This window comes from Budorcas taxicolor, chromosome 4, assembly GCF_023091745.1.
Source record: "Budorcas taxicolor isolate Tak-1 chromosome 4, Takin1.1, whole genome shotgun sequence".
NCBI lineage: Eukaryota > Metazoa > Chordata > Mammalia > Artiodactyla > Bovidae > Budorcas > Budorcas taxicolor.
Genome location: NC_068913.1, coordinates 35183508 through 35208724, shown reverse-complemented (window position 1 = coordinate 35208724; position 25217 = coordinate 35183508). Strand labels below are relative to the sequence as shown.

At 36.0% G+C, this 25217-nt stretch overlaps 1 protein-coding gene across 2 annotated transcripts in view; it reads left to right on the top strand.

The window, feature by feature from the left end:
• The window catches only part of DMTF1 (cyclin D binding myb like transcription factor 1), a 48719-nt gene that overhangs the window by 7288 nt on the left and 16214 nt on the right, over nt 1-25217 (top strand). For both annotated transcript variants that reach the window (XM_052638602.1, XM_052638601.1), the window contains exons 3-11: nt 3302-3424; nt 4780-4896; nt 6457-6579; nt 11363-11457; nt 15711-15825; nt 16978-17054; nt 22831-22988; nt 24107-24139; nt 25010-25119. In XM_052638602.1, coding sequence (XP_052494562.1) covers nt 4788-4896; nt 6457-6579; nt 11363-11457; nt 15711-15825; nt 16978-17054; nt 22831-22988; nt 24107-24139; nt 25010-25119 — 820 coding nt within the window. In that variant the 5' untranslated portion in view covers nt 3302-3424; nt 4780-4787. The remainder of the gene's footprint in view (nt 1-3301; nt 3425-4779; nt 4897-6456; nt 6580-11362; nt 11458-15710; nt 15826-16977; nt 17055-22830; nt 22989-24106; nt 24140-25009; nt 25120-25217) is intronic.

Genomic DNA, 25217 nt, shown 5'->3' with positions numbered 1-25217 from the left:
AATGACAATACAAAGCACTAAATTACTCAGCTTTGTACCTTACTTTCATAAGTTGATTTATTCAGCAGTATTTTTCATTTAGTCTAATAGTCCTATTAAGAGACAGATGTATTCTTCCTATAAATAACAGCTATCTTGCCTCTACCATCAGTAGTATCTACTCACTCTACTTAACTCGAAAGCTAAACCTTGTAGACCTGTTTTGCATTACCTTCTATACTTAAAGTTCTCTATCCCAGTAGATGACCAGTGTTCTAAGCATTGCTGAGTCACGTAGTCACTTCTCCATCTTATCCTCTCAGCAGTATTTTAACAGTCAGCTACTTAGTGCTCCTTGCATCTCTTTTCCTCCTATATCCTGACTGGTCCTTCTCAGTCTCCTTTTCTTGTTTGTGTATTGCTTGACTTTCCAGTAATACTGGGCTATCTTCTCTAACTTCTCTAGTTGATCTTATCTTTACAGTTTGCATGCCACTAACTCATTTATCATTATCTAATTCTTGCCTGTTGAATTACAGCTTCCAGCTGGTAACTTCACGTCTTCATTTGAGTGCCTTATAACTTAATTTGTTAGTATTAACATTGATAAAATACTTAATAAAATATATTTTATTGCCCCAAAACTCAGCTATTCAAGCCAGAAGCCTAGGAATCATCGTGAAATAGCTTCTCATTTCTTAATCTCCTTTCAGCAAATCCTGACAACACTGCCTCCAAAATAAATCCTCTGTCCAGACTCCTTCCTTTTATTTCTGCCACCTATTCTAAATGACTCATTTCTTGGACAGCTGCTTGTCTCATGACTTACTCCCTTATCTTTCCTCCATGTTGCAATCTGAATGATCTTTTTAAAATGTAAATTATGTTTCCCAGTTTAAAACAGTCGAAGAATTTGTAAGGCCTTGTAAAATGTGCCCCTGCCTTTTCCTCCAGTCTTAAATTCAGCCACTCTCACTCTGCACAAAAACCTCTGCATAGTGGCTTGCTTTTTCACTCCACTCCCACCTGGCCAAGTCAGGTCCCACCTTGAAGACTTGGCTATTAATCTGTTGGCTGGCTTGCAGGCATGCACTTGAAATGGTATCTCTTCATCTTGTTGAGGCAGTGTAAAGTAGCCACTGAGATAAGGTTCAATATTTGTAGTATGATATAATTTTTGTAAAGTATATGTAACAGGGAGGGATGTGTGTGTTAGTGACTCAGTTGTGTTCAACTCTGTAACCCCATGGACTGTAGCCCTCCAGGCTCCACTTGTCTGTGGAATTCTCCAGGCAAGAATACTAGAGTGGGTTGTCATTTTCTCCTCTAGTATATCTTCCAAACCCAGGAATCAAACCCAGGTCTCCTGCATTGCAGGCAGATTCTTTATACTGTCTGAACCACCAGGGAGGGATATGTATTTTCTTACGTAAAGTAACTGGAAGGAGGCATGAGAAATCAACAGCATTCTTTACCTCCATGAAAGGGATCTAGGTGACTGGGGAACTAGAGTGGAAAGTAGCCTTCACTATTACCCTTGAATTTTGAACCATGTAAATGTGTTACCTAAAAAAGAAAATTAGAGAAGCTTCTTAAATACTAATAAATATAGACCATGTAGCTCCAACTACAAGAAGGGGAAAACCCCAGGAAAACGAGTCAAGAGCTTATATTTTGGGGTTTTAAAAAAGTAACGACTGTCCTAGAGAGTATCTCACACATTGGGAATGTGATATGTATTTGTTGATTGAACAGATAGGCTAATTAATTTGTAAAGCAGTGTAGACCTGTTTACTCATTTCCAACATGAATTACCAAACTTTTAAAAATGAACCTAGATTCCTGCTTTAAAGCTGGTACACTCTTTGGGATCACCTCAATTTTGATAATACAGATTATCAAGAATGATAAAACTCCTGTCTAGCTATTTCAGACTCCCTTTTCCATGTACCATTGTCACTTTTTCTTTTTCTCAGAGTTTTAGATTAACCTGGGTCCTGAGATCACATTCATTAAAATGCTAAGCCAGTAACAAATTTGTGCTTATCAAATGAACAGTTGTGCTTTTTTGTTTATTTTTACTTTGTTGTTTCTTTTTTTAATAAAAATACTGGCAAGGTTACCAGGAGTACAGTTTACATCTAAATGGTTGGAATATAAATTTGCACATCCTTTCTGTAAAATAGACTGCAGTATGATTTAAGAGTTTATTTTGTCATATTCTTTGATCTAATAACTTTTTAAAGAGTACAGAAAAACCTCAGTTAAATACCGAGCTTGGCTTCCTTCACAGTTTTCAATGCAGGATATAAAAGTGCTTCTATGGTATAGTCTCATAAACATGTTGAGAGTGAACTATAATTTTGGAAAGTTTATGGATGGTTTTAACTTATTCTTTTTTTAACATTTCATTTTTCTGTCTTCTGGAGTAGGTACAAACCAGATTTTAAGAAGTTTTTAATGGATTCAGAAATGAGAATAACACGAAATCTATTAACTGAATGTTTCTCTAGCAGGATCTGTACCTGTTGCACTACAGACTCATTTATGTATAGCAGTTCTCAAAGATACCTATCCTGGAGAGGAGTATTCTAATTAGAATACTGCAAAAATGAGAAATTTAATTATTGGTTTTGCATCCCCTTAGACCTAAAATCTTACTGTGCTTTTTAATTTTTGTTTGATCCTTTGGGGTGAAGATGAGAATCCTATTAAAAAATCCTTTAAAAATCAGTCAATTCAAATTTTGTAAATTTCACATTGCATTGAAAAGTTTGTTTATAATTTACATTTTCTGGCCTGATTGTGTAGGATTTCTTTTTCCCACAAATCCCTAGGCAGAGTTAACAGATAGTGTATGGTTTTTAATACTTTAAGATGAAATAGAGTACTACATATAAAGAGAGGTGCTAATTATTACAAAGAAAACAATAACAGTTATTGGTAATACTTGTGGTCCTGGTGGTTAATATACATCCTGGATCGAGTTACATGTACCCAGGTCTACAGTTCATAGAACCACTGGTATAGTTCAACTTGTTTTTTCCAAGAAAGCTTGACTGCCTAATGTGGGACAACTTAGGTTGAGGAACCATGTGTAAACTGACTTAGTAGGCATAGGATCCTATCATTTCTATTCTTCACTGGGGAATAGTTTTAGAGGCTGATTTCCAAAAGCTCTACTTAAAGAATTCTGGGTTGGTCCTTCCTCTTGTACTTGAGACATCACAGAGGCTAGAAGCAAAATTGTCATCAGCATACTGCTAGCAGACAGCTGTTTGTTCTCAGTAAGTGTTATTGTGTCATGCTATTACTTTTTCAGAGTGTTGCAGAGGTAGGAACATGGGGGAGAAACAATTTGGATAACATGAAAGTGATGCTGGTGGCTAAGGGAAGGCATCTGGATTCTGTGGGAAGGGCTATAGCTGATCCATCTGTTTTCTAGGTAAGCATTCCTTTGTTCTGGGTATCTCACCTTATGATTTGCAAATTTTCGTCATAACTAAGTCATGGTTTCCATTTTCTTTAATTTGGAAATGACATCTTTGACATTGTAAAATGAATGATGTCCTTCTAAAACAGTAATTTGTATAGTAAAACTTGAATAAATCACTAGATCTTCACCATGTAAATGTTAATAGTTCTTAAGTTTTTCTGCCAAGGAAAAATGCATTTGTTTAAATGGCAATTTTATGTATAGACAAATATCTTACATATAGGAACCAAATAAATATTGAATGATTAATTTGAAACACATCAAGGCTTATGTCCTCTGTATTATTTAGTTGGAGGCTTCCCAGATGACTCAGCTGGTAAAGAATCTGCCTGCAATGCGGGAGACCAGGGATCGATCCCTGAGTCGGGAAGATCCTCTGGAGAAGGGAATGGCAACCCACTCCAGTTTTCTTGCCTGGAGAATTCCATGGACAGAGGAGCCTGGCGGGCTACAGTCCATGGGGTCGCAAAGAGTCGGACACGACTGAGCGACTAACTAGACTACTAGACTAGATTATGTGGACCAGACCAAAATTGAGTGTTGAGACAAGAACTTCATTGAACATTACAAGGTAAGCCCAAAGACTTCAGTTAGGCCACTGATTACAATTCGGTGCATTTCCACCTGTCAGCCATGACATATTGCAGTTAAAACACTGATCATTCAGTTTGTCTAAACAAAAAAAAATAACTGTAAAATAATAGGTAAAGACCCAGTTCTCTATTTTAAAAGAAGGCCTAGCTCCAAGTCTATTAGGAAAACAGTTTGGTCAATGATAGATACATGTACTTGTTCAATATTATTAGAAAAGAAACAATCATTTAGTGTTCAATTTTTCAGATAATAATAAGCTTAAATACATGTAAAAAATGTTTCTCTTAATCTAATTCTTAGATTAAGAGATAAGTTGTGATGGATCTTCTGCCAAAGAATCAGAAGTTATTAAACACCTGTCTGAGTATATCACAGAGCTGTCAATTAAAAAAAGTGGTGAGAGTTTTTGCTCATATGTAGACAACTTGGAATAGACTGTCTTTCGTTGGATGTTATAAAAACAGCTCTTTTTTTAAAAAAAGTAAATGTTTTATGTTTTTAATTAATCATTGCATTTTAGATTGTTGCAGATTATTATAACTAATTCTAAGTAATTGGTATAAACTTCTGAAAAACAAATTTTGAAACTTGAACCATCATTGCAATTTCACACAAAGAATACTGTAGGCAGATATATTTGGAGAGGGCTATTTTAGTTCATATTTGGAAATGATTTTTTAAACCTTAATCTGAAACCTGTTCTTTTACAGATTTGAGTATGAGCACAGTTGAAGAGGATTCTGACACAGTAACAGTAGAAACTGTGGACTCTGTGACTTTGACTCGGGACACAGACGGGAACCTCATTCTTCATTGTCCTCATAATGGTAGGAAAACCTGCTGACATATACTTATAAATCTTTTTGGATTTCTGGATTTCATGTCACCTTTAAACCTTATTACTCAGACAGTTTAGGCTAGAACAGTAGAAAAGGAGGTTGTTTCTTAGAAAACCTTAATTCATGTTTATATTTTTAAAATATACTTTGTATTTTTTTAATTTACCATAAATTTCAATCTTTATGAATCTTGTAGCTGTTTTATGAGTAGAATTTGTTAAATCTCTAATGATGGATTAACTGTAATACACTTCCTCTTTGAGACCATTTGATACCAGCAGTATATATAGTACATTAGAAAATGTAGAAATAATCCTGCCAGTGAACATAGAATTTTTTTTGTCTAGAACCTGTGTTAGAGAATTTTACATGACTGAATAGGACTTAATATCATCTGTAATGAACTAAGATTCAGTTGACTTGAGGCTTGTGGTTTTGTTATTTCTCTACCTGTTCCGTAATTATATTTATTTTACTTTTTAAGTTTATCCTTGTTCTGCGTAGGTTCTGTGTTCTTTTTTCACTTAGTACTTAATCCCTGGGTTATTTCATTCAAATTTCTGGTTTTAATTTCTGCATAGCTTCTACAATGATTTAAGCCTCTCTTTATTCTGAATTCTGTTTCTCATAGGCACCTTAAATTTCACATGTCTCAAACTATGTCTCAGGTCCCCTTTCCTTTGTTCGTTCTCATTTCTCACCTGAGTAGTCTTTTAGCCGATCTCTCACCTCTAATTTATCCTTCAGATTGCTGGTGATTGTGGTCATGATTCAACAGTACATGAAAGCTTTTTTTTTTAAATGAGCTTCCCAGGGTTTTTAATTCAGGTTCTTTAATTTGGCACATAGGCTCCCATCATCTCAGCTTTCTTTCCAGCTTCATTTCCTGCCACATTTCATATATCTGTGTTCCAGCAGTTCTCAACTGTTACTATTTTCCTAACTTACTGTAAGCTTTTCATACCTCAGTATCACTCCACGTATTAATCCTACTGCCAGTGATAATCATTTTCCCCTGGCTTCTTGTTTCTTTTTGAAGTTCAAGACACCTTTTCTAGAAACCTCCCTTCACCTCCAGTTTAAATTAAATGCTTCAGTGCTCATATAACAGCCTCTTCATTCCACTTTCATCGTTCTTATTAAACTATTTTGAAATTGTAGTCATCTCCACTGTACTGTGAGCTCCTTGACAGTCAGGGTGTCTCATTGTTCTGCTTCTCAGACTTAGCTGATGGTATTCAGTAAATATTTGTGAGTAATTAAATAACCAGTCTTTATCTTTACATGTGAAATAATCTGGAAAGCCAGGTAATCACAGCACAAAAGTGTGATGTTTTAAAAAGCGCCGCCTTGGTTCCTGGTTCCTTGTCATAAGAAGTGGAACTGAGGTAGGCATGTTAAGGGCAGTGAGTCTCATTGCACAGCTATCTTTTTCTGACTTAGCAAATTAATAAGATTATTTTACATTCATTACTTGTGGAAGATTTTGTTTCCTCCTTTTGATTTGAAGATTTCTGAGATTTTTTTGTTCTTGTTTTATTTCATTAGAAGCTGATGAAATAGACTCAGAAGATAGTACTGAACCTCCACATAAAAGGCTTTGCCTGTCTTCTGAAGATGATCAAAGTATTGATGATTCCACTCCTTGCATATCCGTTGTTGCACTTCCACGTAAGTCACTGTATTAACATAGAGCTTCCCTTCTGAATCAAAATTCACATTGTAAGAGATTAAACTGGCATTTCAGTTTAACCCATCAGTTGGACCCATTGTTTTTCTCCTCGTTTAGTCAAGAAACCTCCTCTAATCAGCTCTTAATGAGTGCTTATTTATGTGCCAGGCATGGCTCTACATACTTCTACTATATTGCCAAGTTTAATCTCTCAACCTTTTATTTTAATTGACCCCCCCATCTGAGAGTCTTTTTAGACATTTTTTTCATAATCATGCTTTCCCACATAAAATTATAATTTCAGTATCATTGTTTTGTTTTTAATGTACTATGTGTATGTATGTATATCTTTGCTTTCTTAATAAAGAGAGTAAGGTTTTTTCATCTCCTCTCCTAAGAAGCATATTAACCCTCATTGAGAAGGCATTCTCTAGAGTAGGTATCTTTATCGTTATGTTATAAATGAGAAAACTAAGGTACCAAGAGGTTAATAACTTGTCTAAGGTCTTACCCAGGCATTCTAGTTTTTGTAGTTTATGTTCTTTTTACGTGTTATATGGCTAAATGGAAAGTAGAAGCCTGATAAGTTTATTCTCACTAAGAAAGTTCTTAAAATGTTTATATTCCAAGATCATTTAGAATACACTGGATTCTAAGCAGGTGTAGTATTTTGGATGAAATACTGTTGGTGAAAGACTACAGCACACCACCTGTAATGTTAGATTATATTTCTCATTTGTTTAGCAAAGAATATGGAATCTGTTGAATCGTGGTGGCCCTCCAAGGCTGGAGTAGATACCTCAGTCCCTGACAACGGGGTTCAGGCCTAGGGCTGTTGGTGACGTACTCTGTACAGAGCAGGGTATTGCCATATCCAAGAACTTCCAGTGGAAGAGAACTAAGACTGGGTTTTCATTGTTGAAAATCATGTCTTCATAAGCAGATATGTACTTTGTATTTGGAGTTAATTGCTTATTAAACGGAGCAGAAAAGTATAATATTAACTGTAGTCACCATGTTGAACATTACATCCCCAAGATATAAAAATATTTAATTAAGTCAGAATTTTTATATGATTATCTTGATGTGAATTTTGACCTGTTAATTGATTTGGTTAGAGTGCCTTGAATGTGATTGTAGGTTTGATCTACACTTGATATTTTGTTCTATTTTATGGAGTAAGACTAAATCCTTCACACACTCATTCACTTACCTGCGTAAGATAATATGGATGTGTTGAAAGGCCATGAACTTTTTGATGTTGGGTCATAGCATCACTGTGTAAAGAGGACAGTCTGGAGCCTAATTTATAGTAAGACTGAATTTATAAGGAGTGGCTTTAAGTTCCCTGGACTTATAAGAACTATGTTGATAAAATCAACTTTGGAAAGTTTTTACATTTAAAAAAGTCCCCAAAATCATGAAGTCCTATATCTACATCACCATCTAGGACCAGTTAAATGGGCAAGTCATTTATGCTGGACTTCATGAAGATGAATATTAATTTTAAAGTTTTAACTTTAATATTGAGGTTTTCTTTAGATGCTTTATAAAACTGATTAATATTTATCTGTCTGAGCCTTAAAAGTTCTCTTAACTCTAGTGTTAATCAGTATAGATCACTTGCTGCTACTTTTTGCAGTCATTTGCACACATTTACTCCATTACTTATGCATCGTTAAAACTCTTGGTGGAGTTTCTCTGGTGGCTCAGTGGTAATCTGCCTGCCAATGCAGGGGACACGGGCTTGATCCTTGATCCAGGAAGATCCAGATCCCACATATCATGGAGCAACTAAGCCTGTGCGTCACAACTACTGAACCCACATGCCACCAACTGCTAAAGCCTGTGTAGCCTAGAGTCTGTGCTTCCCAACAGGAGAAACCACTGCAATAAGAAGCCCGCACACCACAACTAGAGAAAAGCCCTGAGCAGCAATGAAGTCCCATCTCAGCCATACATAAATAAATAAAATTATGTAAAAATATAACTCTTGTGATTATTCATTTAGATGATCGTTGGAGTTACTTATTCCTCTCATTCCTTTTGTTCTTCGTGTTGTGTTATTTGTCATTCCCATACCACTCTCCCTATTGTATATATAACTGGAATCTGTTTGTATCCTACTTCAGACTTTGTTTTCCTGCCACTAATTCCTATCTTTGCAGTTTACTTTCTCTAATACTTCTGCAGTCCTTTGCCCCAGTGGGACCCATTAACCTTAGCACTTTTCAGTTATTTCTTCTTCACTTGTTTCCTTCTTACCTAGTTTCAGTTTTTATGGTAAATCATTATCATCTCTGTCTTGCATTTAGACTGAGATCCTTTTTTCTTTCCCTCACCTCACCTTTCTTTGATGAAACCACAACCCTGGTTCAATTTGTCTGCCTATTTATGACTATACCAGTATAGTTAATTGAAAAGGATTGGAGGAAAAAAGCACAAGTAAGCTAACTGCTCTCACTTTAAATTTATGATCATTAAATGGGTTCCTTATGTTGCCTCCCAGTCATACCATACTTATCTGGTATTCTTTCTCCCACTCTAAGATGACTGTTTCATACATTCTGAAACCTCCAATACTTCTTCCACATTTTTAACTCTTAACTGATAGCCTTGCTTCCTACTTTACTGAGAAATTTAAGTGGCCAGAAAATAGTTTCTGTAAGTTTCCACTACTACAAATGTATTTACAAACCAACTTGTATCTATGTCCATGTAGTCTTGTCTTTTCACCCAGCCAAGGCCAACCCTTCATTATACCAGATCCCATCCCTTTTGCCCACCTAAGGACATAGTTGCAGGAAGTCTCTCCTTTCTCTTTTGAGTCAACAGTTTTTTCGTTGTCTTCTGGATCATTCCCATCAGCGTTACAAAAATATGATAGTTTCTTCTTTAAAATAAAAAGTCCTGTTAGCTCAGTTTGGGCTCCCATTCAGTTTCTCTACTTCCCTTGAGTACCTTTAGTACCTTGAAAGAATTGCCTATATACTTGCCTCCATTTCTAATTCCTTTGTTCCATAAGCCCACTCCAATCCGTCTCTCAGCTTTTAATGCTATACTATAAATGTTGTCTTCAGAGACTTTGTTTTTTCCTCTTTTTTTTTTTTTAAGTTTTTTTCCAGAGACTTTCTCATTGCTAAATCCAGTGGTGATTTTTTTTAGTCTTTGTCTTACTTGATCTCCCCACATTTTTTATCACTCTGAGACTTGTTGTCACTTGGCTTCCAGGGAATGCATTTCTCTAGTTTTCTGTCTGTCCATTTCTTCTTAGTCTCTTATGCTGACATATCCACATCTCCTCAGCCTATAAATGAGGAGTACCCAGGAATCAGTCTTAATTGCTTTTGTTTTCTGTTTTTACTCCCTAGAATTCATACTTTTAAATCCCCCGAGTTATTCCAGGCCATACCTCTCTTAACTCCAAGTGTTTAGTGGGTTTAAACATCTAGTATGTTTAAAACTGAGCTACATTTTTAAACTTGCTTCTTTCTAAGCCCTTCTCCCCATTTCATTATTGGTAGGTACATTCTTCCAGTAGCTCAGGTAAAAAACTTTCTTTTTTTAATTTTGTAAAATTAAAAAAGTTTGTAAAAAATTAAAATTTTTTTTAATTCCATTCTTGACATTTTATTTTCTTTCTTATTTGGTTTATCTGCATGTCCTTTTGGCTCTACCATCGAAATATATCTACAATTTGAACTGCTTGCCACCCTCACTCGCCTTCACTCTAGTCCAAGTCACACCTCTTATCTAGTAATAGATTACTGACTTAGCTTCTTCACTGATCTCCTTCCAGCTAGGGCTGCCCTTCAGGCTATTTCCCCTTTAGCAGCCAGGGAGATCTTGTTAAAGTAAAACTCAGTTTATATCACTCCTCTGCTCTAAATCTTACTATGGTCACCTTAGTGGAAAAGAATTAAAACCAAAGTCTTCATTTACAGTGGCTTTCGAATCCCACACAATATTTTGTTTGGTCTACTGTTACTACACTGTCCTTGCTGCTCCGGCAGGCACACAGAACCTTTTTGCACTTGGCTTTCCATCTGCCTTAAGTGCTGTCTCTCAAGAAACCTTCATGACTAGCCCTTTTCCAAATCCTGGTTACTTTTCCTGACCTCCTATTTAAAATTTCAAACACTTGACCCCACTCCCAACAGATTTCCCATACTTCATTTTTACTCCTTAACACTTTTCCGACATAATACTGTGTTAATTTCGTCTTCCCCCTAGACTCTAAGTGCCTTGTAGGCAGAATTTTGTTTGTTTGTTTGTTTGTTTATTATTGTCTCTCCATTGCCCAGAACAGTACCTCACATGTATTAGGTACACTGCTGCTGCTGCTGCCAAGTCGCTTCAGTCGTGTCCGACTCTGTGCGACCCCACAGATGGCAGCCCACCAGGCTCCCCCGTCCCTGGGATTCTCCAGGCAAGAACACTGGAGTGGGTTGCCATTTCCTTCTCCAGTGCGTGAAAGTGAAGTCGCTCAGTCGTGTCCAACTCTTAGCGACCTCATGGACTGCAGCCCACCAGGCTCCTCCGTCCGTGAGATTTTCCAGGCAAGAGTACTAGAGTGGGGTGCCATCGCCTTCTCTGTAGGTGCATAATAGATACTCGTTAAGCAAGTATATATGTATGTATATCACATACACTTAGGTGTGTGGATGTATTGGTGAGGAATATGTTAAGAAATTAGATGATCACATCCTAATTCTTTGGGTATATTTAATAATTAGGACCTGCTTTTATTACTCTGGAGATGAACTGTTCTTTTTCTTGAAGTTTCAGAAAATGATCAGAGCTTTGAGGTGACCATGACTGCAACCACAGAGGTGGCAGATGATGAGATTACTGAGGGGACTGTGACACAGATCCAGGTATAGTAAGTCTTTGTATGGCTGCAAGAAGATTATCCTCTGTATATAACCTTAGGTGATAAAATGATGAGAATAGGTTCTGTCTGACAGTATGCGTGAGTGCTATGTCTCTTCATTCACATCTGACTCTGCAACTCCATAGACTGTAACCTGCCAGGCTTTCTGTCCATGGGATTCTCCAGGCAAGAATCCTGGAGTGGGTTGCCATGCCCTCCTCCAGAGGATCTTCCCGACCCAGGGATTGAACCAGTCTCTTAGCCTCCTACATTGTCTGGTAGGTTCTTTTCCTCTAGCTCCACCTGGGAATCCCTGAGTCTGAAAAAGTAGCAGTCACAGGATGGAAGAAAGACTTATTAATCTTCCAGGTTTCCAGTCCCTGCATATATGAGTCTCAGAATTGTAAACAGCGATAGAATTTTAAAGCTGATTCCTTATAGAGTGGTTCACATCTGTTGAACTAATGCATGTGCATTCTTTATCTCCCTAGAGTGATCTCTTTCGAGCTGTTAAATAACTTTAAATTTTATCTACCAGTTATATGAGATATTGATTGGGATATAAAAGATTTTAAAATAAGCTTTACCCAGCAGTTATCTGTAGTAACTGATTTAGAAAGGTTCCATGTGTTCTCTGCCCTAATGTGAATGAAAGCTGGTCATCTCAAATACATTTTTAACTATAACAGTGGTAGTCATAGTTCCTTTTGATAACCTGTACGACTAGATAGATTTTACCATGTGTTGAGGTTAAATAATTAGCCCGTTTTCCTATATGAACTTCTTTAATTGTCTTGTGTTACTTCTGCCAAAAGCAGTCATCATTCTTAGCTCTCTTCAGTGGCCAGCAGCTTAAATCTATTTTACTTGTAAGTTTATTTCTGGCTGATTGTTCTTTGGCTCTGTCTCTTCACTTAATAAAATACTTTTTAGCAGACAGTAGCGACATTGTACCATTATTTTTCTTAATGCAAAGCATTGTAATGACCCTTGTTCATTACGAAGTAGGTACAAGTTGATACATATGAGGGACTAAGGACGTTTCAGAAGAGTGTACTGTGAATTGCAGTGAGGAGCTTGAGAGCAGTCCCAGAATGACAGGATTTCCAGAGAAGCAGTATGCTTCAGACATGCTCTGATATGCTTCAGACATCTTTGAGGCAGGCTGGGGAATTTGGACAGAAATTTGTTCTAAATCCTCAGAAACAATAGGGCACATTCTTTCTTCAAAATGGATCTTGCGGGACTTCCCTGGTGGCCCAGTGGTTGAGAATTCACCTGCCAGTGCTGTAAACATGGGTTTGATCACTGGTCCAGGAAGATCCCACATGCAGTGGAGCAGATAAGCCATTGCACCATAACTGTTGAGCCGGTGCTCTGCAACAAGAGGCCACTGCAATAAGAAGCCTGTGCACTGCAACTAGAGAGCCAAAAAGAAAGAAAAAACTTTAAAAACAGTTTTTGTCAAATTCATTTCATTTGTAGTGTAGTCTCACTTCCATTTTTAGCATGTTGAAAATAACTATATACATATGTCTGGTTTGGTTTACAACCTGGTTATTATCAGATTGATCAGTGGCAATGTACACAAGTTTTAGGGTTGTTTTGTTTAGATTATTTCTGAAGAGTTAATGAGTTACAATCTAATACTAACCTCTTGGTTTGTTATTACCGTTTTAGTGAATGAAAAACTTTTAATAATTTCTAATGTTTTTTTAAATAACATTAGGTTGGGAGTGAAAGCACAGTTTAAAGTTCAGAAATAGTGTGCTTTTTTTGCTGTGCGCTTTGTGTGAAACTAGGTGTAGTTATTTCACCTAGTTTAGTAGCTAATGCCCCCTTGTCCCATTCCAGTGGTGGGACTAGCTTGAAAAACAATTAGGAACTAAAATAAACTTCCCATGTATGTAGTACATTGTGGTTGCAAGAGGCATTTAGTGTGTGAAATATTTATTTTCAGATTTTTAAACCTGTATATATGATAAATAAGAAACCCAACAACCAATTCACAAAGACTTCATTTAGAAAAAGCAACAGCAAGTTAAACAAAGCCTGAGTAACTTGAGAAGATTTATATATAAAGTAGGAAAGTGGCTGGTGCTAAGTTGCTTCAGCCATGTCTGACTCTGCAACACTATACACTATAGCGAGCCAGGCTCTTCTGTCCATGGGATTTTCCAGGCAAGAATACTGGAGTAGGTTGCCATGCCCTCCCCCTAGGGATCTTCCCAACCCAGGGATTGAACCCAAGTCTCATGTCTCCTGCATTGGCAGGCGAGTTCTTTACCACTAGTGCAACCTGGTAAGTTCTCAAGTAGTGAGAAACGGGGGTAAAATACCAAAAAACTTAGTCACTATCTGTATACTAAGTATAGATAGATAGCCTCTTAGGTACCTAAGTCTCCTGATATACTCAGTTTGATTGACAGTGTTGAATATTACTGCTAGAATTTAGTAATTATTTACTTCATGTGATGATTTTTGTCATGTTTAACATTACATGGTTTAAGTAATATGTAAGTCTTCTTCAGGAAATTTTGCACCATAAGGCGTTAAGTGTTTACCCAAAGACAGTAATTAATTATGAAAGGTTTATTCCTGAGATTCACAGAGTGGGCTTTGCTATATATTTAGACCCATTTTGGGAAATGGTGATTTTATTCTTTCAACAAACTAGTTAACATCATCTCAGGAGATTTTTCTACATTTCTTAAAAGTATTGTATGTATCAAGATCTTTTGATAGCTCTCTGTATTGTCCTTGATAAGTAACTCGTATATTAAATCTTACAGAATTGTGATCCTTAGAATATAAGAGGCCTTGGATATTGTCTGACTAGTCTGTTTAAGTTCTCAGCTTTATAAAGTCCTCTTAACCTTTAAAAGAAAAAATCTAAAGTATATGACACATAAATGCCAGGTTATAAAACTTTTCTTGTTTGTTCTAGTGATTTCTAGCTTTTGCCCATGGCTTTTTTTTTTTTTTTTAACCACTTTAATAAATACAAAATATTGCCACCAGATATACAAATAGTAGGTAACAATAGGCAAGGCTTTTCTCCTCACTGTGCCTTGATTCTTCATTGACAGCCTCTCTCTTTTCTAAGTGAGATGTTTCATTTCCTCTTGAAAATAGAGATCCAGTTTCTGCCTACTCAAGAAACAGACAATCTTTGTTAGTACCTACTTCCAGAAAGTGATGTAGCTTAGTAGTTGATCCAGGCGAGACCTAGCTGGGTTGAGTGGTCACTAGGCCTGTGACTCTCCTCTTATCCTGGTCTGCATATAACAGGCTCATCTTACAGTAGCACTGATATGGTAGCATTGTTGCCATATCTTCCTCACTTATACCATAGCGCTTTCTAGCCCACAGCCAAGTCTCTTAAAAACAGCTTTGTTCTTGCAGAATTTTCTAGATTAGATATGTCCTTAATTGCTGATAGCTGCATAAATGCACTGAAAGCCACTGAATTGTATCCTTTAAAGGGTGAATTTTATGATGTGACTTGTATCTTAATAAAGCTTATTTAACTATATTTCTCAATACAAGCTATTTTATTGCAATAATAATAAAATTAGTACCATATGGTTCTTTGTAAAGATACCTTTAGGAGGGTAGGTGTCAGCTCTAAATACCCTCCTAAATGTAAAAATAAAGTTGTCAGTAAAAAATACGCAGACTACAATTTTGCAATAACATCTTTTGAATTAGCCTGTTAATCTTTTAGATTGATCAACAGGTTACATTACAGATGACCATATATTAATATTTAGGCAGCAAATTACTTGTGGGAACATGAATAATCATGACACTCAATCCCAGCATTTCCATTTTATTTTATATATGAGCTTGTTTTATATATAGTAGTAACAGTAGTGGTTTAGTCGCTAAGTCGTATCCGACTCTCGCAACTGCATGGACTACAGCCCTCCAGGTTCCTTTGTCAGTGGGATTCTCCAGGCAAGAATACTGGAGTGGGTTGCCATTTCTTTCTCCATGTTTTATACATATAAATATTCAAATGGCTTTTTTTCTTGTTGAAGATAATTTTGTTTTCATGCTGTCTTAAAAGCAAGAAAATATTTGTCTTTCTATGAATTCAGTGTAGTTTTATTATATCTAAAACAAATGAATTTCATGAAATTCATTTGTTTTAGATACAGCAGAGTTTTATAATGCTTAGCATTACAAAGATGAATCAGGTTGGGTGTTAAATCAAGCTGCCACCTTTTTTTTTTTTTTTTTTGCCTTTTGAAGATTCTACAAAATGAGCAACTAGATGAAATATCTCCCTTGGGTAATGAGGAGGTTTCAGCAGTTAGCCAAGCATGGTTTACAACTAAAGAAGATAAGGATTCTCTAACTAACAAAGGTAAGATACACTGAATTCCAGTGACCAGTGGCAAAAGTGAGTATCAAAAAGAGCTTGTAGTCATAAGGATCCTAATTTGGGCCTTCATAATTATGGTTGAATAGTTACAGTAATTTGAACCTAATTGAATTAAATTTGACTCTGAATGGGACTGCTGCTGCTGCTGCTGCTAAGCTGCTAAGTCACTTTAGTCGTATCCAACTCTGTGGGACCCCACAGATGGCAGCCCAACAGGCTCCGCCGTCCCTGGGATTCTCCAGGCAAGAACGCTGGAGTGGGTTGCCATTTCCTTCTCCAATGCACGAAAGTGAAGTCGCTGAGTTGTATCCGACTCTTAGCAACCCCATGGAATGCAGCCTACCAGGCTCCTCCATCCATGGGATTTTCCAGGCAAGTGTACCGAGTGGGTTGCCATTGCCTTCTCCGAATGGGACTGGGGAACCAATACTCATTTTACAATAATTGATCGCTTGTCCCATATGAAGTAGGTTATAAACAAATACACAGTGTTACCCTTTAAGTCAATGCAGTTATTGCTTATGGGAGAAGGAAGTCAAACCTTCTCAAAGTTCTACTACTAACTTTGATCTGATAAGTTGTTTAGAAGTTTAAAGTAAGTGTTTCTAGTGCTACCGTGCTCATAAGGATTACTAGGAAGCTACTTCAAGAAAGTGGGGGTTGTGTATATGCCACAGTAAGGAAAGGAAACAAAAAATACGTAAATAGATTGTTTTCAACCCCTGTACAGTAACTACTCATTAAGAATGAATTACTGACTCGGTATTCCAATATGTTATGTTTACCTTGTCCTAGAATCTTTTATATGTAATTTTTTTTCCATAAAACTTATTTTTCACTGCAGAAATTTTTCAGAAAGTTTTGACTGTGATTTGGCTTTTACACTTTTTATAAGTCCTATCCTGCTGAAAGGGTAAGAGATGTAATTAAGAGGAAGTATTTTTTTATGACTCTTTTACTTACTTAACCCCTGTTTACTAGGGTTATTTGTATTCTTTCTGAAAAACCAGAGGTCACAGAAGCAAATTTACCTAGGGATTTTTTAGATTGCAGATGAATAAGACATTAAATTAGCTACATTCTTTTCTTCCCAAAAATAACATTATCAATAGCATTACTTGTTTTCTTTTAAAGGACATAAATGGAAGCAGGGGATGTGGTCCAAGGAAGAAATTGATATTTTGATGAACAATATTGAACGCTATTTGAAGGTATCTTTATGGCATATTTTTTGTTTCATGAATTTTTTGATTGCCAATTGCAAAATACCAAAGTAGCACTTTTCAGTAATTATGTAATGAATAATTGGCTAACATGTTGTAGCTTAATAATTTCAGTTGTATTATAGTATATTTACTCATTTTGAATTCTCAGTTTAAAACAGGTTTATTGCTTTAGGTAACACCCCAAAGTTAAGACAGAATTTTAATAGTCTCTCAGAATCTTAAAGCTCTATCTTTTCAACCAGCTTATAAATTAAAGTTTATGCTGTGTAAAGCCTAAGAGATGCGTTTTCCTTGAATTTATGACATTGCACTAGTCCTTTCCCTTAAAAAATATTAGTTCATTTTCATGCTGCTAAGTCACTTCATTCGTGCCCGACTCTGTGCGACCCCATAGACGGCAGCCCACCAGGCTCTCTCATCCCTGGGATTCTCCCGGCAAGAACACTGGAGTTGGTTGCCATTTCCTTCTCCAATGCATGAAAGTGAAAGTGAAGTCGCTCAGTCGTGTCTGACCCTTAGCGACTCCATGGATTGCAGCCTACCAGGCTCCTCGGTCCATGGGATTTTCCAGGCAAAAGTACTGGAGTAGGGTGCCATTGCCTTCTCCAGTTCATTTTCATATTCAGGCTTATATCCTGTTTCATATTCAGGCTTAGTCATCCTCTTCATTAAAAGACTGATGAAAACAATTTTTAAAGCACTAGAGATAGAAATTGCCTTAATACATAGTGTTGGCTTTTCAAATGCCAACAGTCCATGTGGTAATTCTGAAAACATGTGAAGAATGATACAAGGCTTTGTTTGCACCATGTGAGGGATAACGTATTGTGAATTATGCATGAGAACAGAGGAGGAGGAGTTTATTCTCAGGGTCAGGACAGGTACAGAAAATATTTACAAGAGTAAGGATTTGAGCTGAGTTTCAAAGAAAGGGGTAAGACTTAGGAGTAGAGTAGGGCAGAGTACATCATGAGAAACACTGGGCTGGGAGGAAACACAAGCTGGAATCAGGATTGCCAGGAGAAATATCAATAACCTCAGATATACAGATGACACCACCCTTACAGCAGAAAGTGAAGAAGAACTAAAGAGCCTCTTGATGAAAGTGAAAGAGAAGAGTGAAAAAGTTGGCTTAAAGCTCAACATTCAGAAAACAAAAATCATGGCATCTGGTCCCATCACTTCGTGGAAAATAGATGGGGCAACAGTGTCAGACTTTATTTTTGGGGGGGCTCCAGAATCACTGCAGATGGTGATTGCAGCCATGAAATTAAAAGACGCTTACTCCTTGGAAGGAAAGTTATGGCCAACCTAGACAGAATATTAAAAGGCAGAGACATTACTTTGCCAACAAAGGTCCATCTAGTCAAGGCTATGGTTTTTCCAGTAGTCATGTATGGATGAGAGTTGGACTGTGGAGAAAACTGAGTGCCAAAGAATTGATACTTTTCAACTGTGGTGTTAGAGAAGACTTTTAAGGGTCCCTTGGACTGCAAGAAGATCCAACCAGTCAATCCTAAAGGAGATCAGTCCTAAGTATTCATTGGAAGGACTAATGATGAAGCTGAAACTCCAACTTTGGCCACCTGATGTGAAGAGCTCACTCATTGGAAAAGACCCTGATGCTGGGAGGGATTGAAGGCAGGAGAAGGGGATGACAGAGGATGAGATGGTTGGATGGCATCACCGACTCAATGGACATGAGTTTGAGTACAAACTCCGGGAGTTGGTGATGGACAGGAAGGCCTGGCGTGCTGCATTCCATGGGGTCGCAAAGAGTCGGACACGACTGAGGGACTGAATTGAACTGAGGGCTGGAGGGAACATTATGAGTTAATGATGTGTGTTGAGGATTCAGAGTTCAAACCCAGAGTACATTAACATAACCCCTTTAACTTGAACCGAAGACAGTTGGCTGCTAGAACTTGAGCTTTGAAGTTTAATTATTCTCCTACTGTTTGGTAGTTTATGTGTAAATTTTCACTATTTTAAATACATTGCTGCCTTGTATGTCCACATTCTCAAGCTTAATTTTAAGCTACACTCCTCCCAAACTACACTTTATAAATTATAAAGAGAAAAAACTTTACTTCTTTATTAGGAAAGGAAGATCCTTCCCACCAAACCAAGCTAATTGTTTTAAGAGAAACAGAAATTCAGTGACTATTGAAATATATCCAAAAGTGTGTTTAAAGTTGTCCACTGATCACACACACTTCAGTTAAAATTGGGGAAATGCTATGGGTTTAGTAGCCAGTTGGTAAAAAAGAAAAAACAGCACTGAATTTGGGAAATAAGATTTCTTATGTAAGAAATTAGAGTAGATGATTTCCAAGGACTCTTCCAACTTGATGGTTAAAGGGCAGCTTTATGATAAGACCTTTTAGATGACCATTTCATTTGACCAGGTTGTGAGTAGTAAAAACTACAGTAGTTGAAATAGAATTGGCAAAGACAGATAAGCAAGTAGTCTTCTGAGGAAGCCTGGTGACTGAATATTGGCTAAGAAGGCAAGGGAGGAGATGGAATAATTAAAGAGTATTTTTTTTTCAATTGAGGATGTTTCGGAGGAGGATGATAGAATTGTCAGAATAAGAAATGTCGAAAAAAGATACACTGATGTTGGGAAGAGATAATTTGTTTGATTTTAATTTTTGACTATGATTTTTTATTATGTGGTGCTGCTCTTGCAAGAACATTATGGAGCTGTTTTTAAAGCAATTAATTAGGTGTCATATATTCCATATTTTGGGTGAAAAGATAAGATACTGTCACAAGGAACCAAGAGAGTATTTTCGTCTCTCTGTACTGTCATCCTGCAACACAATGCCTTACATCTAGGTACTTGTAAACATTTAGGTTTAATTGTTTCCAGACTTGAAATTGCATAAAAGAATTTTGAAAAAGATTCTAAAATTTAGAAACTTTTTACTGTAAAGTTCAATACAGTCAAAAGAGTGTATATTATGCATTTCAGTGTAATTTTACCTGTTCTAAAATTTACATAAGTAGGTTTATTCTCTGGGTATTCTGTAACTGGCTTCTTTTGTTCAGTATTGTGATTTTTGAGATTCATCCCCTATTGGTTTTTTTTTTTTTAATTGAAACCTGTGTTTCATCATGTGAATATATAAGTTATCCATTCCACAGTTAATGGTCATTTGGGTTCTTTTTCATTTTTTGCTATTAATTTGTTTAATTCTGGTAGGTGTAAAAGGTATTTATTATGGGTTTAAATTGTGTTTATCTGATTATGTATTGTTTGTTATATGCTTGTTGGCCATTTGTGTTTCCTCTTTGAAATTCCTGTTTGTGTCTTTCATCAGTTTTTTCTTTGGGGTTGTTCATCTTTATAATCTTCTCGATGTTCTTATCATATGCTGGATATTAATGTTTATTTGGTTGTGTTACAGATAACTTGTCCCAAGTTAGTGGCCTGTCTTTTCATTCTCTCTAGGTATCATTTGATGAAAAAATATTCCTCATTTCAGTGTCATATCATCTTTTTACTTTTGTGTTTTTGTGTGCTTTTTTAAGAAATTCTCCTTTGTTTCAGGGGCATAAAGATATTCTCATATAGTTTTGCCTTTCACATTGTCTTTTTTTTCACTGTGGTTATGAGATAGTGTTTCAGTGTTACTGGGTTGTGGTTGTTTTTGCTTTCTTTTTGTATGGATGACACTGTTCCAGCATTATTAGGGAATGTCTGTCCTTTCCCAGTCTACAATACCCATTCTGTCTTAACTCAAACTTACATAGATGTGTTTCTAGCTTTTCTAATTTGTTCCTAGGTTCTGTTTGATACCTACACCAGTACAGCACTGTCTCAGAAGCCTCAGTATCTATCTGATGAGGCAGTTCTCTTCATCAGTGTCTTGGCTGTTCTTGGCCCTTTGCTCTCCTATTATAAATTTAGATTCAGCTTGCAAAGAATGAAAAACTGTTGCAATTTTTATTGGGATTACATTGAATCTGAATCAGTTTCAAAGGAATTAACTTTTTTTTTTTTAATATTCTAGCTTCCTATTGAAGAACATTTTATAGCTCTCTGCATTGGGCTTCCCCGATAGCTCAGTTGGTAAAGAAACCACCTGCAATGCAGGAGACCCCAGTTTGATTCCTGGGTCAGGAAGATCCAATGGAGAAGGGATAGGCTATTCAGCTGGTAGAGAATCTGCTTGCAGTGCAGGAGACCCGAGTTCGATCCCTGAGTTGGGAAGATCCCCTTTAGAAGGGAAAGGCTACTATGCACTCCAGTATTCTGGCCTGGAGAATTCAGTCCATGGGGTCACAGAGAGTCAGACACAACATTGAACCTGAATCAGTTTGAAAGGAAGTAACATCTTTTTAATATTCTGACTTCCTACTGAAGAGCATTTTATAGCTCTTTGTTGTAGTTAGTTCCTCTTTAATTTCACTTAATAGTTTTATGTTTCCTTCATAAAGGATTGCATAATTTACCTAAGATTTAGTTCTAATTTTGATGCTATTATTAGTGAACAGTTTTAAAGATTTTTATCAGCTTTGTCTAGAAATACAAGTGACTTTGTTAATTTTGTAATCAGCATTCTTGCAAGTATTCTTAAATAATTTTTTCATAGATTTTTGGGTTTCTACATGTATAACATCTGTAAATGATTCTTTTCTAATCTTTATGCTTTTTGTAAAAGTGGGGTGTAGTTGGTGTACAATATTATATAAGTTTCAGATATACATAGCGATTTACAATATTTAAAGGTTATACTCCATTTATGATTATTACAGTTTTATGCTTTTTGAATGTTGGATTTTATGATTGCTCTTTCCATACGTGTTGAGATTTTACTTTTTTCCCTGTAAGTCTACTTGTGTAATTAATTACTACTCTTTGTGACATTAATACAAACTCATTCCTAGAGTAAGCTTACTTTTTTGCATTGAGTATTAACCTTTTTATATATTACTGGGTTCAGTGTGCTAAAAGATTTTGAGGATTCGGGTGATCTATTCTGATGATTGAACTTGGCCTGAAAAATCTTTTCTGAAACTCTGCTTGTCTGGTTTTGCTTTTAAGATTATGCCAGTCTAATGAAATGAGTGGGGAATTATCCCCCTCTTTATATTTAAGATAGTTTAAAATCAGAATTATGTTTCTCCTAATTGTTTAGTAGGATTTACTTGTGAAGTCATCTTGGCCTACTGTTTTCATTGTGGGAAAATTATTAATAACTGGTTAAATTTTCTTCATGGTCTGTGCTTGTTAGATTTTCTTTCTCTTCCTGACTCAGTTGGTAAGTTGACTTTTTCTAGAAATTTATAAATTTTATGTAAGTTTTCAGATTTATTGCCATAAAATTTTCATGAGTTTCAACTATCTGATCTCTAGGCTCTAAGCTCTTTTTTTTAAGGTTTGTTGTTAAGTTTATCTTTTTTTGTCTTTTATTTAGTCTTGTGCATCTTTTCAAAGAAACAGTTTTTAGCATTGCTTATCTTTTCTATTTTTGATTATATTAATTTTGTTTTTAAGACTTCTTCCTTTTCTACTTTATTTAGATATAATTTTTTATAATTTTAAAAGTGGTGTGCAGGATTTTATTGAATTATATCCAACTTATTTTTTGAATATTTAAGTATCATTATTTCTTATTTGACTTAATAAATTAGCAATATGTTATTTTTCTAAATGCCATTGGTTTTAACATTCAAAAATCTTTTAAAAAGCATAGTATATCCATATGCATTTTATCAGAAATCCCTAAATCAAAGAAATGTACCCATTTAGGCACGCGGAATAAAAGATGCTACAGAAATCATCTTTGAGATGTCAAAAGACGAAAGAAAAGATTTCTACAGGACTATAGCATGGGGTCTGAACCGGCCTTTGTTTGCAGTTTATAGAAGAGTGCTTCGCATGTACGATGACAGAAACCATGTGGGAAAGTATGAAAACTTGTAATACTGCATGTTTTCATGTAACTTAGATGGGAAATATTTAAGGAACTGTCATTTTTTAACTAAAATTATGATAAAAGCCTAATTGGACACAGTTACAAATCACTGTTGAGCGATGTTAGTATTTTTATTCTCCAAGTACATGTTGTAAATATGGTGAAATCTCATTACAGTAAGGCCTCTTTCAGAAATTAGAATCTGAAATACCTTATATAGGTTTGATTTGAGACTTAGCTCAGTTAATATTAAGACATCAAAATCTGCTTTTGAGTAAAGTAGTGTTGAAGAAAGTATAAAAGTAGTTAAAGATTTAGGAGATGTTAAAAAAACTCTTAAATTCATTGATAATGTTTTTCCTATTCATTTTTATAGTATAACATTTCTTAGGGCAGTCAGTGACTTTTTTTTTTAATAAAAGCAGAACAGAAAATAACTAAATTTCTGGATATAATGCATGGATTTCAGTCATAGATAATACCCAGAGGAAGCCTTTATATCCTCAATGCAATGATAATAATGGTGTTATTGACATATTTTAAATTTCTCTTTGGGAATTTTAGATGGTGGTAGTGTGGCGTATTAGATACTGCTTTTAAAAAGAACATTGCATTGGTTATGTTGAGTACTTTACTGCAAAAAAGTCTCGACTTTGGAGCAAGAATATATCAGTTGTCCATGCGTGGGTAGAGAAAGAGAACTTGAATTTTTTTCAGTGACTTGCAAGAGTTGACCATAGATTTTCTTTTTAGCTACAGTTTACCATGTCATCATCTTTCAGAATAGCCATGGTATTAGAGTACCTGAATCTAACTTGAAATAAAACAAGTGTTAGGCAGCATAGGAGAAAATACGTTTTAAATGTTGAATTTTCCCAGAGAAGATTGTTACAGTGTTAACTTTTATTAATAGCTTAAAATATTTGTTGTTGTTGTTTTTAAGGGAAAAAAAGCATGAATTTTTATTAATCTACTTAGAAATTGATTACTTTAAAAATATTATGAATATGCCAAGTGATTAACATTTGGCTCCCTAAGTGAAATTCTGATTTATATTAAGCCTTTTAGCATTCTTTAATTCATCTTTTAAAAATTTCTTTAAATTTCTAGATATACACCTGAAGAAATTGAAAAGCTCAAGGAGTAAGTTTGACTTTTTTTTCCCATTAATTCTGATAGTTGTTTTAATTTTCTGTTTTAAATATTTTGTGTTTTCTAAAATTTTACTTTGAAAATGTCAAGAGATTATTGGTAGACTGGTACAACTTAATCCTGCTGTTAAGCAAAGTTGACCGTATGAAGACCTTATCAAATCCGTAGAGTAGCCATGTCCCTAAGTTCAGTCTTCTCTTGTTGTCCTTAGACCACTAATAGGGGTTGCAAAAGAGATAAGATGGCCATTCTTGGTAACCTGAAGACTAAATTTGGGGAACTTACATAACCAGGATCAACACCAAGGCTGTGCTAATGGCTTAGTTTAGAATGATTTAGAGTTGGCAGATCTTTCACCAACTATCTGGACTGACTACTTTATACAGTCTTATTTTGTAGGAAACATTTGGGGACCATAAAGTATGGGTTAACGGATTGTGTTAATCATGAAAGGAAAAAACAAAAAAAAGGCTGATCCAGTTTATGATAATAAGAACTTGTGAAATTTTCCAGGTGTCTGAGAAGAGCTTGTTAGGAGTACTCAAAAGGGAAAAATCTGGGGATTGCCTGGGATATTGTGTCAGTAACCTGAGGGGAAATTTGGTCTTTTTTGAACACATATCCAAGTTACTTATTTCTTCTCTGACCCAGGAAAAAGGCAATTGCTGCCTGTTTTTTTTCACCCACAGACAACTGTGGACCCCAAAAAAAGGCCACACTTTCAAACTTTGGCTCTCAAAGTATTGCTGCCCACCACTTCCAAACCAGTCAAATGGGAAGAAGAAGAATGAAGAATAAATGATGAAATTAAAAGGGAGAAAACAGTTGAACCAAATGCTGATTGGCAGACTCTTGTTTTAGGCTCCGGATAAAGCATGGCAATGACTGGGCAACAATAGGGGCGGCGCTAGGAAGGAGTGCCTCTTCCGTCAAAGATCGGTGCCGACTGATGAAGGACACTTGCAACACAGGTACTGTGAGCGCCACTGTTGCTCTTTGTGACCATTCAACCCTCCTGCCCCTTCACATACTTCCTTCTCTTCCATTGTGGAAAGAGCTTTACTACTCA